The sequence below is a fragment of the Halichoerus grypus genome, chromosome 3 (assembly GCF_964656455.1).
Source record: "Halichoerus grypus chromosome 3, mHalGry1.hap1.1, whole genome shotgun sequence".
In the NCBI taxonomy this organism is placed as follows: domain Eukaryota; kingdom Metazoa; phylum Chordata; class Mammalia; order Carnivora; family Phocidae; genus Halichoerus; species Halichoerus grypus.
In genome coordinates, this window is record NC_135714.1 from 145628505 (window position 1) to 145646739 (window position 18235).

Here is an 18235-nt window from a genome sequence, read left to right on the forward strand (position 1 = left end):
TCAGCTGGTGAACAAACATGTTTGTGGGTAGATCACTTTGTGCCCGAGCTCTTTTCACACCTCTATAGGATTTACCTGAGAAGGGGCACTGCAGGAAAGCCCAGACAGCTCGCTGATTCGCGCAGCAGCCGTGGGGTTACTGGAGCTGATGAGGACGGGAGGACTGATCTCCATGGAGTGGCGGTTCTGGGGTGCCTGGGAAGATTTGCTGGCCATAGTGAGAGACGTGAAGGAGTGGCGCTTTTTGGTGTTCTTCTTGGTGTCAGAGTGCTTTGGGGCATTGCTGCTCGGGGCTGCTGCCGAAGTACATTCTCCAGCATCAGCTCCTGGCACAGGAGGCTTATCCCATTCTATCAGCTGCTTAGCAGCCGAGTTAAACTGCAAAGCAAGAAATCGACACAAGACGGTTACACAATTCTCAAGGACGCGCTGAGATTTATTTTCAACCAGCTTTTATCTAAAACTGAACATCACTGCTTTAGAGTTTGCATGTGCAAGTATGCCTTTTCTTCCACGTGAGATGTCTTTTATCTCAATACTGGGATTTCATTATATTTGTCACCAAGAGATGTTAAATCAAGAATAAACCATTCTAATTCAAGACCAACAAGGTAAAAAAAAAAAAAAATTTCCCCAAGAATTTTCAGAATATCTAATTTTAAAATTTGCCAGTTGTAACAAATGAAGATTCGTTTCAGCTCACTGATGAAATCTAAAGAAGAACAATTAAAAGGGTGCATTTGTCTGACTGAATACTCTGTTGCCTGATAATGGCCGGGTATTTGCTCAGAGCACAAGTGAACACTGAAGGGGCAACTTTTGGGTTTGGTAAAAATGGGCAAGACAACAAAGAATGAAACCATTATATGTTAACTCATGCACTGCCACATAAATTAACCTCCTGCTTCAGTGAATTTGGGGAGAAGTTCACAAAAAAGTTGGTAGACATTCTTGATAATCTGTTTGTCATGTCATTGCATCAGTTCTTTTCATACGTGCTGACAGTTTAAAATCATAAGGGGGTAAAACATGAAGTCCAAGTTCTATTGGCAAGCCAACTTGTCTATTTGAAAAGTTTTCTGACTATAAAGGGTCCAAGGCGTCAAAAGCTGCGCACCGGGCTGGTAACACCAGCAAGAAAGGAAGGAACACAAAATTTGTTTTCCCTGAGGTATAATAAAATGTTTCCAGAAAGCTGCAATAATAACAAGCTGTACAGAACTTAACTAGATATTACAGTAAAATAGGAAATCACTGAGCAGTTAACCTCTCATAAAAAAAAAATTAAGATGAAAAATAATAGACTTCTTAAAAAGGTAATGTAGGTAAATATTAAGGATAATAGGGATTTTCTCATCTCAGCTTTCCATGGTCAGCTCTTCACAAGTGCCCTTAGATAAAATACCATCACCAAATGCTATTTTCCACCCACCTAAATGGTTAGGACCATGTCTCCTCACCCTGTGGATGAGAACGTCCTACTGAAAGAACGGAAATCCTGTCAGTCAATATTTAACAAAGTGAACTTGCCCCGGCACAACTGGCCGCTCACAGAGCTGTACTAATTGCAGCTCAGTAGCCAGGGCTTCTATAGATGATTGCAAATTGATTAACAATTTGTTCCTGTGGCTCCCCAGGGCCTTGAATTCATCTGGCCTGTCTGATCTACAATTAGTAGGATACATCTTTTTCAAACATGAGCATGCATCTCCTTCAGACTTCAAGGATTTTTTTCCACATGATAAACTTTCAAGAATAATAGGCAGTCATGCCACCATTAACACCTATCAATGCCTGAAGTATCAATGGCAGGAGAAAGAGGACTGTAAGGACTCTGTGTTATGTGTTTAGGAATGAAGAAATGAGGTACTTATATTAAAGGGTGGCCTTATTATAACATTAGAATGGCATTTGACCAAGAGACACAGAATTTACAAATCCTACCTTGGTCTAGCCATCTCACCCTCTGGTGGTCCCCAAGAAGACCAGATGCCCAAAGGAAGAAATGTAATGTTTTATTACTACAGTGAGAGTGGCCCAAACTTCAGCAATGCCAGAAGAAAAGGAGTCAGAAAATGCCTTCTAATATAAGCTCATTTAGATCCCAAGGCACAAGTCCTCAAAGCATGACTTAATCTATACGCTGGAATCTGACCAGTTAACTGAGACCTCATGTTGCGTTGAGTAAGAAATAGGGAAGGAGCTGAGAAGACTTCCTCCTCATTAAGGCCAAAAATAGGAATTGAAAAAACTATCACATCTACTTGATATCTTAGTTAAATTAATCCTGGGATCAAATCATAGGTTCCATTAGTCATGTCTGCTTTGAAACAGTCTGAAATATTACCATAGTCTAGTCCTGTTCTTATGTAGCCAAGTGTCGGTTACAGTTAATATTGTATTAAAATTTTAGGTTTCTGTATGCTGTGTTCTGGAATAAACATAAGAAATAAAGTATTGTTCCCTATATTTCCTGCTGTTTTTCTCATTATAAAAATACTGGGTGCTTCCCTCATATCTTTTTCTGTATCACATATTTTCCATTAAAACAAATACACATTGATCACATGTCACATGCTGGATAATGTGCTGGGTGCTAGAGATCTAAAAACAGACATATAAATAACACATGCGGTCTGTATTTTCCTGTCTTGCTTCTTTCATTCAACAATATACTTTTTGAGATTTATCCATCTGGCTCTATGATTCAGTCTTTTTTTTTAAGTGCTATGCAATATTCCATTGTGCAGATACACTACAATTTACTTATGCATTCTATTGCTGATTTATATTTGGGGTCCCCTTCTTTCCCCTTCTCTCTCCTCTCCTTCCCTTTCTCCTTCCGTCCTATACATTTTGGCTATTAAGAGCAATGCTGCCGGGATGCGTGGGTGGCTCAGTCAGTTAAGCATCTGCCTTTAGCTCAAGTCATGATCTTGGGGTCCTGGGATCGAGCCCCACACTGGGCTCTCCACTCAGTGGCGAGTCTAGTTCTCCCTCTCCTTCTGTGATCTCTCTCACTTGCTCTCAAAAAATAAATAATAAGATGGGGCGCCTGGGTGGCTCAGTTGGTTAAGCGACTGCCTTCGGCTCAGGTCATGATCCTGGAGACCCAGGATCGAGTCCCGCATCGGGCTCCCTGCTCAGCGGGGAGTCTGCTTCTCCCTCTGACCCTCCCCCCTCTCATGTGCTCTCTCTCTCTCATTCTCTCTCTCAAATAAATAAATAAAATCTTTAAAAAAAAAAAAAATAAATAAAAATAAATAAATAATAAGATCTTTTTTAAAAAAAAGGGGGGGTGTCTAGGTGGCTCAGTCGGTTAAGCGTCTGCCTTCAGCTCAGGTCATGATGCCAGGGTCCTGGGACTGAGCCCCACATTGGGCTCCCTGCTCAGAGGAGAGTCTGCTTCTCCCTCTCCCTCTGCCCCTCCTCGTGCTTGTGCTCTCTCTCTCTAATTAATAACAATAATGATAAAAATCTTAAAAAAAAAAAAAAAGAACAATGCTGCCATGAATAATCTTGTATTTTTTGGTGGACATAGCACTCATCTGGATACTGGATATATGCCTAGGAGTGGAAGTGCTGAACTGCTGGGCCACACAGTTGGCATGTTTAGAAAAATAAATCTACATGCAGAAGTACGTGCATACAGGCAGACACATCATGGTATGGTGGGAACCAGTGAACTGCAGACCAAAGACAACAGTTCTGGTCCTCATCCATAAAACGAGGAAGCTGGAGCCAATCATCTTTTTTGTCTCTTTTAGCTCTCCACATGTGTAATGCATTATCTCACTTTAAACAGATATAATTCACTTTTCTATTTCACATCTTTCATTTCTATTCCTCTAAATCACCTATTATATTTTTCCCGCATTTCATTTTTACACACGGGCAGTCATATTTGTTAGCAGAATGCTGCCATAATTTAAAATTACTTTGGACTTCTGAAGCAGCAGAGGTTAGTACTAAAAAATGCTATCTGCTGCCTTTATAAGTCCCAAAGAAAATCACAAAGTCAAGACTATTTGGTAGAGGCATTAAGTAAATTGGGCAGAAACTTAAAGAGACTTTTATTGTAAGTGTAACTTAACCTTCAGTAACAACAGGAAAGCAAGGATCTGACGGCTTTTAATGGAATTTTGATAACATTCATTTATAAACGTTTGTTTGAGCTCACTAGTGTAGGCTTTCTGTGACATTTATCTAACCATGACCTTTAAGTTTAGAAGTGCACTTATCACCTGCAAAATAAATTTGTATCCTAATATACCTTCTTCCAAGCACTTGGTAAGGAATATCTGATGAGACCTAGGTTACCTACAAGGTAAAATTCAGTACACTGGAGCTCAAGCAGGGACAAATGGGATTTGTTAATCTCTTAAAACCGTAATATCCGTTTTTGGGAAACTCTAAAATTTAGATGGAGTATTATCAGAAGTATAAATAAGTATGAGAAAGGAAACACTGACAAAATATTGATAATAAAAATAATAACAAGGCAGCTTAAGAAATATCAAAATAATCTGTGTGTGTTGCATAGCTGTGTTCTTTGCTAAGGAGAATATGACCTTTTTAAAAGATGGAACTTACATTTTTTAAAGAGAAAAAAATTTTTTAATGAAAACTTAGTTCAATAGTCACTATTTGATAGGAAGCTTTACAGATGAATCAGTCCAGTTTTTTAGCACCAGAGAATATAAACAGTAGGTCTGAGGAAGGAGCCTATTCTAATTCACAATCCACTAAGCTGTCCCTTGAACATAATAGGTTTTTTAAGAAAGGCAAAGAAACTTTTAAAAACATGGTATAAAAGTAACATATGTTCATTATTTCTACAAAGGAAATAGTACAGAATAATATGAAGTAAAAAAGTGAAAAGCCTCAGCCAGTTTCCCACATCTGTCTCCCCTCAACTCATTTCCCAGATGTATCCAAGCTTAACAGTTTAGAACATATCCTTCCATATATTTTCTTTTTTTTTTTTTTAAAGATTTTATTTATTTGAGAGAGAGAATGAGATAGAGAGAGAGCATGAGAAGGGGGAGGGTCAGAGGGAGAAGCAGACTCCCTGCTGAGCAGGGAGCCCGATGCAGGACTCGATCCCAGGACTCCAGGATCATGACCTGAGCCGAAGGCAGTGGCTTAACCAACTGAGCCACCCAGGTGCCCTCCTTCCATATATTTTCTATGTAGACACTGTTAAATGTGCATCTATTTTATTAATTTTTAACACAAATGAAACCAAGTAGTATATACTACTCTCTTGTATAACAGCATCTCATGAACATATTTCTGTATCAATAGAGACAGATGGACAGCATGGTATTTCATTATATAGAGACGTCCTCATTTAATGTATCTTGGCATGCTTGTGCAGGCATATGCACAGGTGAACTCCTAAAAGTGAACTTGTTAGATCAAAGTATAGGCTTAAAACACTTTTGAAGGATATTGCTGAACTGTGCTCCAAAAAGGTGTCAATTTTCATCACCTCCAACGTTGTATTTTTTACTGCAATATATTGGACATATACATTGTGTAAATTGAAGGTGTACCTCCAACAGTCTATTAAAAAGTCTCTGTTTCCTCACATTGTTAACAGTATTAGGTATTATCAATCATTTAAAAAATATTAGTTGGAGAGGGAACAAACTATATTATACTATAGTTTTAATTTGTATTTCTCTATTTGTTAATGAGATTAAACATCTATTTTTTTTTTCTCTAGGACTTGCTTATTACCATACTTTAGCCACTTTTCTGTTGGGTTGCTACTATTTTTCTTATAGATCTATAACTGTTCTTCATATGTTATATAAACCATTCTTTAATATAATATGTGTGTATGTATATATATACATATATATCCATCAAATTAGAAATATTGTTCCAATTTGTTAACTTGATATGTTTTTTATACGTACCTTTTTATTTTATGTGCAAAATTTATCAATCTTTTCCATTATGTCATCTCAATTTACCACGCTTTATTTAATTTTTAAAAGATTTTATGTTTTTAGACATTTTATTTATTTTTTTGAGAAAGAGAGAGTGGGGGCGCACATGTGAGTGGGAGATTGGGGGGCAGAGGGAGAGAGAGAATCCCAAGCAGGCTTCACAACCAGCATGGAGCCCAATGAAGGGTTTGATCTTACAATCTGAGGTCATGACCTGAGCCAAAATCAAGAGTCAGACACTTAACCGAATGAGCCACCCAGGTGCCCCTGAAGATTTTATTTTTAAGTAATCTCTGCACCCAATATGGGGCTCAGACTCACAACCCTGAGATTAAGAATCAGATGTTCCACTGACTGGCCAGCCAGGCGCCCCTCAATTTACTATGCTTTAAAAATTGTATCCCATTATTTTAGAAAAGAAAATCATTTTTTTCCTAGTATTTTTATGGCTCCTTCTTTCCTTCCTTCCTTTTTTTTCTTTCTTTCTTTTTACATCTCAGTCTTCAAACCATGTGTACATTTGTGTAAAGAGTAAGGTGAGGATAGCACCATGTTTTTTCCACATGGCTCAGGAGCTGACCCATCACTGTTACCTAACAGTACACCTTTTCCTCACTGGTTTGAAATGCACCTTCATAAAGCCATGTTTTAAAAAGATACTTTAGTGTTCTGCAGTGTTAGGTCCAGTGTTCCTTCCCCAGAGAGTTAGACACTTTAAATAATACCAGTGAACAAATGCTACAGGATCTAAATTCATGCCATTTGCCTCCTCTTAGCAGAAACAAAAGTATTTTGCCTCACATTATACTCCTTTGCAAAATGTTTTTACATAATGGTAATGAGGAATTTGTATTTCCATTAGTCTTTTATTCTTCCCTGCATTTAGGTAACAAGATATTTGGTTTTGGATGATCCAAATACAAAAGCAAGCTCAGTCTTCATTTATAATAGAAGACTCCCCCACAAAAAAGGAATAATTAGAAAGACTGAAGGGATTACTAAGGAGTCTTTTTAAATTGATCTCAAAGCCTCCCTCAGCCAACAGCTCCTTTTAGGACTCTGTAAATATTTGTTGAAAGAATAAAAATGTCACTCTCTTAGAACTATCAAGCTCTCTACACCAGCACTGTCCAACTGAAGTATAATATGAGCCGCGTGTATAATTTTAAAATTTTCATAGCCACATTTGAAAAGATAACAGGTAAAATTATTTTAATAATATATCTTTTAATCCAATTTATCCAAGATATTATCACTCAACATGTAATCAACATAAAAAAATTACTAAAATAGGGGTGCCTGGGTGGCTCAGTCAGCTGAGCCTCTGACTTGATTTCAGCTCAAGTCATGATCTCAGGGTCATGGGATAGAGCCCCATGCCAGGATCTGTGCTTAGCACGGAGTCTGCTTGTCCCTTTCCCTCTGCTTCTCCTCGCTCTCTTACACGCACGCACTCTCTCTAAAATAAATACTTAGAAAATAAATAAAATAAAAATTTTAAGAATAAAAAAAATTATTGAAATAATTACATTTTTTAAAAAATCCAGTGTGTATTGTATACTTATAGCACATCCCAGTGTGGATGGACACATTTCAAGTGCTCAGTAGCTATGCGTACATAATAGCACAGCTCTAGACTCTCAGGGATTTCTGAGGGGAGAGGAACTGCACCCAAGGTGGCTGTCTCTTGAGGCTCATTAAGCACAATGAATTTGCTGAACTGAGAAAGGAGGACTGAAACTTCTCCCCTGACCTCCCTTGGCCCACATTCCTGAAGCCTCCTGGGCCCTGAAACAGTTCGCTAGTAACACGTGTTACTCCTTTACGCAGCAGGGCAGTGAGGAACACAGACTCAATACAACCTTTATGATGTCCCACCAAGGGAAAAGGATTTTCAAAGTAACTGCCCCACTGCACTAGGTTAGGAAGGTGAGACATCAGCTACTTAGTTCCTTGCTTATTTTCATCATCTTCACCTCTGCTGGCCCCAACTGTTAAAAAATAAATAAACTAGAATTTTCTTTTTCAGGTTTCTGATTCTGAAATATAAAGGACAAATGTAGTGTTCACTTCATTGAAAGCCTAAAAACAATTTTAGCTTAGTGAGCTGAATAAGGATCGTTCCAGAAAACCATAGGAAAAGCTGGGAACGTAAAGTTGAAAGGTCTGAGTTGGAGTCAGGTCTCTCTTTACTGGCCAAGTAACCTTGGGTAGACCATTTAAATTCTATGGCTTGTTTCCTTAGCTGTATAAAATGGGGAAGGTGAAATCAGTCTGCATACCCCCAGTAAAAATGAGTACAGGTTAAGTGCTCTGTAACATGTAAAGCTCAGGTTATTCTCACTATTCACGGAGGGATCCCAGCTGATCCTTCACTTGCTCTGTTGCCCTGGGCAAGTCCTTTATTTTGTGTGTGTCTCCTATGTGCTATATTTAACATGAAGTTGGACTTAACGATCTGTAAAGTTTTATTCCTATATAAAGTACTGATACCTTTTCTCAACCCAAAACAAAAATACCCCATTCAAAATACTCAGAGGCAGAGACCTCTTTGTCAAGCTAGAGCCCTCAGATCCACGGTAACCACAATCAAACCTAATGGAGCTCGTTCAGTTTTGTTTTGTTTTGTTTTGTTTTGTTTTGAGTGACTATAATAAGCCTGGCACAGTACTGTTTAGGGGAAAGGGGGACACACAGACACGCTTCCTCTGACTTGTGAGAAAAGAGACCTTGGAAATAGCATGATGGATTTCTAATATTAAGAGTAGGAGGTGCAAAATTCACATGTCAACAGAGCTAGGGCAGGTGAGGTCAATGAGTGAAGGCCAGACAGAGACCAACAGGAAACAGTGGACTCTATGGTGCCCTGGGGAGTGTGGGTCCTCTCTCAAGAGGCAGCCGCTTGCTGGTGTCAGCTGATTTTTTTTTTTAAAGGAAAGCTAGAAATTTAGGCCTATGTAAAATCTCCTGATTTTTGTATCTTAAGAATTAAAACAAACCCACTCTGCAAGCCAAGCATGAAAGTCCTGTGGGGTCACACTAGTTGGCATTCTCTGACCTAGGGAAGAAAAAGTACGGAAGATACCAAAGGTAGGAGGAAAAGCAAAAGGCTCTCAGCATTTCAGGCTACAGAAGGACCTTGCAAAGTTTCCCAGACCAACCAACCAACCAACCAATACCCCAGAAATGAAAAAGGCAAGGAGTTTCAGGAAGATTAAGAATGGTGGTTGTAATGGTTAATACCATGGGGGGGGGGGGGAAGAAAAGAAAAAATAGTGGTAGATGTCACTGGAAGGATAAAACAACAAATTAGAGCTAAGAAAAGGCAGTTAGTTGGCAGCTGGGAGGGCAGTTTCAGGGACTGAAGTAGCCAAAGGCTAATTGCAGGTAATCAGAAAACAGGCACTGAGCAGGTGTAAGTGATTCTTGGGAGAATTTTGGCAGGGAAAGGAAGGAAAGAGGTAGAACCATAACTTGAAGGGAATGCAGTCAAGGAAAAGAGTTTTGAGGTGAGCAAAAAGCTGCTCATTTTCCTACATTAAGGGGGAGACAGAGGGGAAAGCAAGTAACTAAAATGCAAAACAGAAAAAATGTACATGATGTGACCAAGTTCCTGGAGAATGAAAGGCCTGGGAGGAGGAGAGAGAAACTGCCAAGTAAGAGAAACACTTCATCCACCAAGATGGGGGGGAGGAGGGGGCAGGAGGAATGTGAGCGGCACATATGCAGAAGGATTTAGAGAGAGAGGAAAGCTCTACCCTGAAGGTTAACGCTAAAGAGGCAGTCATACCTGTTATTTCTGAAGCAACAGATCTATAATCTTATCATGAGGCCAAGGAGAGAGACCAATGGATAATTTAAAAGTTGGGCTCAGTTCAGTTCTCTGTGCTTATGACTCTAACAATACACTAGGTTTGTGTGTGTCTCTATTTGGTATTTGTTCACCAAAAGCACACCACAAATAAGAAACGTCTATAAACCAAAAGGATACAATCCAATGACACATTTCATTTTCAAGGACCTCATTACCAGATGTTGTAATACTACATCTGGAATATGTATCAGGAGGTTAAGAATATGCAATTGTCATTAATTTCTAAGTAAAAATCTGTCAGTGTCAAATGACACACGGACAGAAATTCCATAGTGATACGTAATCAGTTAATAAACCAGTGAACAAATATTTCTCCTGCCCGTACCTGAAGAGAGTGTGTGTGTGTGTGTGTGTGTGTGTGTGTGTGTGTGTGCGTGTGTGTGAATGTGTGAAGCAGTGGGAGGTGAGAAGGGGTAGGGAGGAAGGCTAATCACCAAGAAGGAATCTTACACAGAAAAATACCGAGAATATTGACCATCATGACTTTGCACTTTTGTTTAAGATCTTCCTTCTCCTCAGCATATAGAGAAATTTTTCCTTCACACATGTGAAGCCTAATAGGTGCACTGCCGCTAAACACTGTTTTTTTAAAGATTTTATTTATTTATTCATGAGAGACAGAGAAAGAAAGAGAGAGAGAGAGAGAAGCAGACTCCCCGCGGAGCATGGAGCCCGATGCAGGACTCAATCCCAGGACCCCGGGATCATGACCTGAGCCGAAGGCAGACGCTTAACCGACTGAGCCACTCAGGCATCCATTAAACACTATTTTAAAAGGAATACTGTTTTACAACACTTAGAAAAAATTTTCCAGAAATACATTCGATTTCATTCTAGAGAAGCTTGTTCCCAGTGCTTTAATAATCAGGATGCTTCTGTTCATGCCACTTACACACCACACACGCACACAAATGTGCAGAAGAATATAGAACATTCATTCAATCTTCTTCAGGATACAAGAAGGGACTTAACCCTTGGTTAATTAAAATCAATCTATTTTGCTTCTTAAAGCCTTAGTGACTTCCAAATTTAGGATGTGTACAATAATACAGTAAAACTTTAATAAATAATAATCACATTTAAAAGGCCTTAAAGTATGATGGTTTTAATTAACTTGTGGTTTTTCTTTTAAAAAAGGCAACCTCAGGTATTTGAAACTGTTGAATAATGAGTCATTTCTGAAAATTAACTTTTTAGGTGTTAGAATTTGAAAGGCCGTCATTATTCTTGATGAAAAATCAAAATGTCCTAAATACTTTTTAAGCAAAGCTTGCTAATAACAGTGGTTCTGTACCAGTATTAGGAACACTAGTATTACAGGTGCTGGAAGGCTAGTGCAGGGCAGAAGTGTGGGGCAGCAATGGACAGCAGAATACGGACCACAATTCACTTCTCAATTACTGGCTGTGTGTCCCTAAACAAGACACTTTAGTTTAAAAGAGGGGGAAAAATTAGCTATATTATGATTTTAGCTACCAGAATGTTTATTATGTAGTCAAAAAACCTGATGATTAGTAGTACTATAAGAATGTAAAGAATGGCAAAATCATGTGTGTAGTATCATTAAAGCATAAGGGGAAAAAATGGAAAGGTATTTATCAAAATTATATGTGATGGGACTAAGGGTTATTTGTTTCCTTTCCAACTTTTCCACAATGTGATTATATTACTGAAATAAAATCATTAAAAATATTCTTTATGTAAGATGTGGCTCCCAAGGACACAGGAAAACATTAAATCATCTACACATGTAATTATACTCTTAGCATGTGCCATATCTATAATGGTACGAACTGAGTATCATAGAAGTTCGAAACAAGGAGGAGGCTGTTCTGTTCTGTTCTATTTCTGCAGAGGAGAATTAGAAAAGAAGGACTTCAAGAGAAATGACAGTATTCATCTGGACCTTGAAGAAAGGGTCAACTTTCTACAGATAGTTGGACAAAGAAATATCCCAGATGAGCTGTAAAGGCAGCAATTCTAAGGCATGCTTTCCAGGAACAATCAGTAGATCAACTTAGTGAGGGCCCTGGGTATGTCTAGGGGGATGTGGCCCCCTAATAATTTAAGGGTCCCATGCGGAATCATTGTGGATGTTAGACATGAGTTGGTCATTATCCTCAGCCTCTGATGAAGGCACTACAGGAGACCTGCATTTTTATGTTCTTTAAAGCTACTCAGAGTACTGGAAACCGTCCATTTATGCAGTGAGAATTCAATAAACATTAACCGATCTTTAGAATCTCAGCTCCCTGAGTGTTTTCCTGATAGAAAACAAAAAGGAAACTCTTAAATTAGAAAGAGGCTGCTGAATAATAGATGGAGCATAAACTGTCTTAAATATTTAGTTCTTTATCTAATTTAAAGGCCTCTTTGTCAGACTGAGTCTAGTTAAGTTGCCTCTAGCCATCTATATTAAGCAGTTCTTCTTGGACTCCAGAGGAGACCCTCTTTTGCCTTTAGAAATTCAGAAACCAGTGCTCATTTTTCCCTCTATCATTGTGGCAGAACAAAAGGCAACAATTATTTTTGTTTTTGTTTTTTTCCTAGACAACAATTATTGTATCAAGCTGATAAGAAAACATGCACAATGAGACCGAGCCCACAGTGCTAAAAAAAAGAAAGGTATTACTGCAATGTGTTCCGTTATCAGAATTAAAAATTAAAAGTGTGAAGGAAACATCAAAACGAAGCAGGTATTGCTAGGAGAGCTATTTAAAATGCAGCCAGGATGCCATTAAGGAAGCAAGGCTTATGCATATCCCCACCCGAAAAAAAAGATGAACTTTAAAATATAGGTCACTGCCAAACCATAAGCATCCTGGAGTATCAGCTGCAACTCTGCCGTTTCAAGAGAAATGAACTTTTTTCTTTTAGACCTTTTGCTTAGTGATAGCCTTTAGCAACTAATCATATAGAGATAAGAATAGCTTCAGTTTTTCAGCATCAATTATAATTCTTGACAATTTTTGTGGCTCTATTGGAAATCCTCACTTTGCCTAAGCCCTCTTCTTTTCTCCCCACTTCAAAATACACTTTCAATGCCCTACAAGAGTCCACTGTGCTCTGTCATCTCCTCAGTGTTTTCGGGTTGCAGTAATAGTCCTCTTGGTCCAGAACCTCCCAACTCAGTTGAGGTTCAGGCTCTGTTTGGGTGTCCTATGTTGCCAGCCTTTGTAAGATTTCCTGTTTTGTCTCTGGTGAGCACACAGTCTGTTAAAATGGGTAGCTCAGTCTCTTTCTGGAACTCTTGCTGGTTTTATATATAAAAACTATGGAACTTTGTCCTGCAAATGTTTGTCATGCTGACTGGCCATTACTCAGGATAACTTACAATTGAACTGGCCTACTGGGGCTCTTCTGAAATTCCTAAATTGGTTTATCTGTGCAGCCAACTGAAAGAGGTTTAAGATAAAACAGCCTAAGTGGGAAGCTTATTTTCATTGATATTTCAAGGCCTCTAAATGCATAATTACTTCCAAAACTGCTTCCTTGCAGAATGCTAACTTGAAATTAACCAAGGCTAATTCTGAGCTGTCTCAGAGACTTTCTAAACTGGAGGAGTCTTCCAAAGGCTCATCTGTCGTCTCTGCTTGTATTCCCTCTGTTCCTCTTCCTGCTTGCCCACCACCTCTCTATCCTTCACTAGCTGAACTTCCTTGCAATAATGACTCAGATCCTGAGCCACCAGCTTTTGCCACTCCCTTTAAGGTTAAACCTAATGAAGGTGGTTCAGGGACCCCCCATCTGTGACCTGTACTCCTTGGACAAAACCAGAACTCCGAGCTATTACTAAAGAGTTCCCGGATCCTAAATATAATCCTATAAGCTTTGCGAAGGAATTTAACCTAGCGATGCAAACTTAACAGCTAGGTTACTCCAGTCTTTACCAACTGATTCACATGCTCATTGGTGAATGTAGAGCTAAAGAATGGATGGACATAGTAAATTAGAAAAATCCTCTTGAGAATTTCAGTAAGTGGAGAGCAAGTGACCAATCGAATGTTCTCAAACTAGCAAAAAAACTTTATAATGAGATTCCTAAACTTTTTCCTAGAACTATTGACTGGAAAAAGATTCAACAAGGTACTCAAAACCTAATGAAGATGTTTATGATTACTCTCCCTGAAAGAATCTAAAAACAATATTCTTGGGCGCCTGGGTGGCTCAGTTGGTTAGGCGACTGCCTTCAGCTCAGGTCATGATCCTGGAGTCCCTGGATCGAGTCCCGCATCGGGCTCCCTGCTCAGCAGGGAGCCTGCTTCTCCCTCTGACCCTACCCCCTCTCATGTGCTCTCTCTCTCTCATTCTCTCTGTCTCAAATAAATAAATAAAATCTTTAAAATAAATAAATAAATAAAAACAATATTCTTGTCTAGATTCAATTAATTATGAAATGTCCACCCTTTTTAACTCAACCTTCCTGAACAGGTTCAATGAAGAACTAACTAAGCACACTTGTTTAACCTAAGCAGCTTAACTGAGCCACTATGGATCCTCACAGGCTAGTCAACCTGCCTGAACAATTAGCCAGATGATCCAAAGAAAAAAGCCACCCAAGTTTTAAGTACCCAGATTCAAGCCACCCAAATAGTGATCTTACAAACACAACACTTAACAACCAAACTTGCCTTCCAAAATCTACCAGGCAAGCCATCCCTTAAAGGCATCTGCTACTACTGTAAAAAGCCCAGACACTGGAAAAAGTTTTGTTTACCACGTAAGAGGCTCCTATAAGACCAATAGCCTCTGAAGCCGTAATTCCTCCCAGGGATTCCAACCTAAATACTCCCAACAATAGGGATGCTCCAAGGATCAAAAGGGGATTTTCCCCATGCTTTTGACTAACTCCCTGGGGAAAATAGACTTACCCATTGGGAATGAGGTAACTAAAGCTCTGAGAGACACTGGAGCCACACTCAGTCCTCATTCTACCTGAATTATGGTCTAAAAATGTAACTGATATTGGCTGCATTCATTATGTACTACCGATAAAAATATAAATTGATGAAAATAAGCCCCTGCCTAATATTCACCAATTAAATGCAGAGGCTACTCAAGGAATTAAGCCCATTATTGAGGAATATGTTAAGCAAAGTCTCACTGTTTCTCATACAAGTCCTTGAAACACTCCTATCCTGTCCAAAAACCTCATGGAAGGGGATGGAGGTTTGTCCAAGATCTGAGAGCAATAAGCAACACAGTTATACCTCCACACCCAGTTGTGCCTAATCCTCCCACCTTGCTCTAAGCCATACCACCAGAAAGTAAATTCTTTACAGTTATATATTTCTGTAGTGCCCTTTTCAGTATTCGTATCAATTCCAGAAGCCAGTTCCTATTTGCTTTCATTTGAGAGGACAACAACACACTTGGACAGTAATGTCTCAGGGTTACACTGAGAGTCCAACCTACTTTTCTCAAAACTTAAAGACAGACATCACCAATAAAGAGTTTCCATATCAGTCCTCCCTTCTACAATATGTACATGACTTCTCCTGTGTTCAACTTCTGGAGAGGCATCTCTCAAAAACAGTCTCCACCTCCTTCAAGAACTAGCAAAAAAGGGGACACAAAGTATCTAAAGAAAACCTTTAATTCTGTAAATCCCAAGTTAAGTGTCTGGGACATTTGATCACTAACCATAGCCTTCTCTGGATCCCAATAGAATTCAAGCTATCTTGACTTTTCCAAAGACAACTCAGAGGATTTTTAGGGTTGGTAGGATATTGTAGAAATTGTATTCTAAATTTCTCTGCTATGGCTCAGCCTTTATATTCCCTTCATAAGCTGACCAAGCAGAAACCTTTACATGGGCAGCAGGATCACAGAAAGCCTTTAATAAGATAAAGAGCAGCCTACACAACCTTCCTGCCCTGTGGCATCCTAACTATTGATTACACTTCTTCCTTTTTGTTCATAAAAGAGAGAAATGCAGTGGGCATTTTAATCCAATGACATGGAGGCCAGCACTGACCCATTGGGTACTATAGTCAACAACTAGACCCAGTGGCCAAAGGCTTCCTTCCATGCATGCAAGCAATTGCTGCCACCACTAACCTTTTACCACATGTAGAAGAAATAGTTCACCGCTGACTACATACACCTCACTGGGCGGAAGCCCTGCTTAAGTCCCATCACACTCAACATCTATCCACAAGCAGACTAACCTCCTGTGAAATTTTTATACTATCCCCTTTGTATGTTACTATTGCTCGCTACAATACATGAAACACTGCTATTCTTCCTTTGCCTACAAATGAACTTCCTCATGACTGACACTGACAGACCAACTGCTGACTCCTTGAATTGATTTACAGGAAACCCCTCTTGAAAATACTGAATTAATTTGGTTTTCTGATGGATCCTACCTAAAAGATGAAACAAGTCAATATCAGGCTGGTTACATAATTGTTTCCTTAAATGGAACAACTGAAGCTGACTCAATGCCCCAAGCAACTTCCACCCAACAGGCAGAACTTCATGCATTAGCTTGAGCTTGTGTCTTAGTCAAAATAAAACTGCCAATATTTATACTGGCAGTCAATATGCCTTTGGTGTTACCCATGACTTTGTAATACTTTGGAAACAAAGAGGTTTTCTGACCTCCTCTGGACAAAAGATAAAAAATAAATAGCACTTGTGTTTTAAACCTTTAAGAAGCCATTCAATTACCTAAACTTCTAGCCTATAAAAACTCCTACACACTCTATGGCAAATACAGAAGAAAGTAAGAGAAAGCATTTGGCTGATGCAGCTGCCAAGAGAGCAGCCCTCAATTCACCCCCTAATATAATCAGGACATCCTTAACCTTGGCTGAGTCCTTTATTGATATGATGGACTTCTAACAGCACATTTGGCTGCCCAACAAAATAAGAAAAAATGTGTTGAACAAGGATGCAAATTTAAAACAAAAAGCGGGGCGCCTGGGTGGCTCAGTCATTAAGTGTCTGCCTTCGGCTCAGGTCATGATCCCAGGGCCCTGGGAAGTAGGGAGCCCACTTCTCCCTCTCCCCCTCTGCTCGTGCTCTCTCTCACTATCTCTCTCTCTCTCTCAAATAAATAAATAAATCTTTTTTAAAAAAATAAAATAAACCAAAAAACAATTTATGGATAGGTCCAAATGGATGGCCAGTCCCCCCTGTATTAACAATAAATATACCCATGACTTAACTGATTGGAACACTGACATAATGATCTTATGGGGAAAACAGTACTACTGGAAGCCCTATCTCAAATCTCCTTCCCAAGTATACCAGAAATGTCAAATTTGTCCAAAACATAACCCTAGAAAACTCATTCATACCTCTATGGGACATTTCCCCTTACCCTCAGGTCCCTTTGTTTTATGGCAAATAGACTTCATCCAGTTGCTGCCTTCTTAGGGATACAAATTTGTACGGGTAATCATCTGTATATTTTCTCATTGGGTAGAAGCATTTCCATGCCACAGAGCCACAGCCTCATCAGTAGGCAAAATATTATTAGAAAAAAAGTATTTTTGCTTGGGGAATTCCCTCAGAGCTCCATAATGACAGAGGTTTCCATTTCACTGGTCAGGTAATTCAATCTGTAAAATCTGGCCCATCCTACACTTTCATTGTGAGCTTACCAACCCCAGTCCTCAGGACTGGTGGAATGTACAAATAGGATTATAAAAAATCAACTGGCAAGACGCACAGAATCCTTTAAAGAGCCTCTCAACTTTAGGTCCACACCTACAGGAAAAAGCAGGTTGTCACTCTTTGAAATGATCACTGGCAGACCTATGAGGCTAGATGATGGAATGTACAAACCACTTTTGTTAAAAGAAGACCTTTTAATCTACTGCAAGGAACTCATAAAAGCCCTCAAAATTAACATATAGCTCATAGAGCAATCTTTTCACAGCATGCTCCCAGGAGAAAAAGACATACATTACCATGACCTCCAACTTGGTGATTATGTTTATTGGAAACATCATCTCCACGAAGATACCTTACAGCTCCAATAGAAAGGACCATACCAAATTATTAACCAATCCTTGTGATGCTAAACTCAAGGGTATTGACTCATGGATTAATTTTAAAAGGGCATAAACTCCTGAATGGTCATGCCCAGCCTTTGGGGACCTCAAATTAAAAGTCTCCAGAGAACACAAGACCACCTTGAAGACCACCCAGCCAGGATTAGAAGCAAATGACACCTGGTGTAGACTGCTTTCCAAGAATCTGGACCAGGCCTGTATATTAAACTCTTTAGCCAATGAACATTCATGAAATATTTGGTATCCTACTCCTTTTTACAGCAATAACTGCACTCTGCTTAATTTCTTCTTATTCCTCCTGGTTTCAATTGTTTAACTCTGTTTAAAGAGTTCTGATTTTACTATATCCAAAGATGATTCCCCTAATCCTACTC

At 39.2% G+C, this 18235-nt stretch overlaps 1 protein-coding gene across 4 annotated transcripts in view; it reads right to left on the reverse strand.

The window, feature by feature from the left end:
• Positions 1-18235, reverse strand: part of SH3RF1 (SH3 domain containing ring finger 1) — a 178651-nt gene that overhangs the window by 39211 nt on the left and 121205 nt on the right. For all 4 annotated transcript variants that reach the window (XM_078069425.1, XM_036087549.2, XM_036087548.2 and 1 more), the window contains one exon: positions 76-378. In XM_078069425.1, the coding sequence (XP_077925551.1) occupies positions 76-378 (303 nt within the window). The remainder of the gene's footprint in view (positions 1-75; positions 379-18235) is intronic.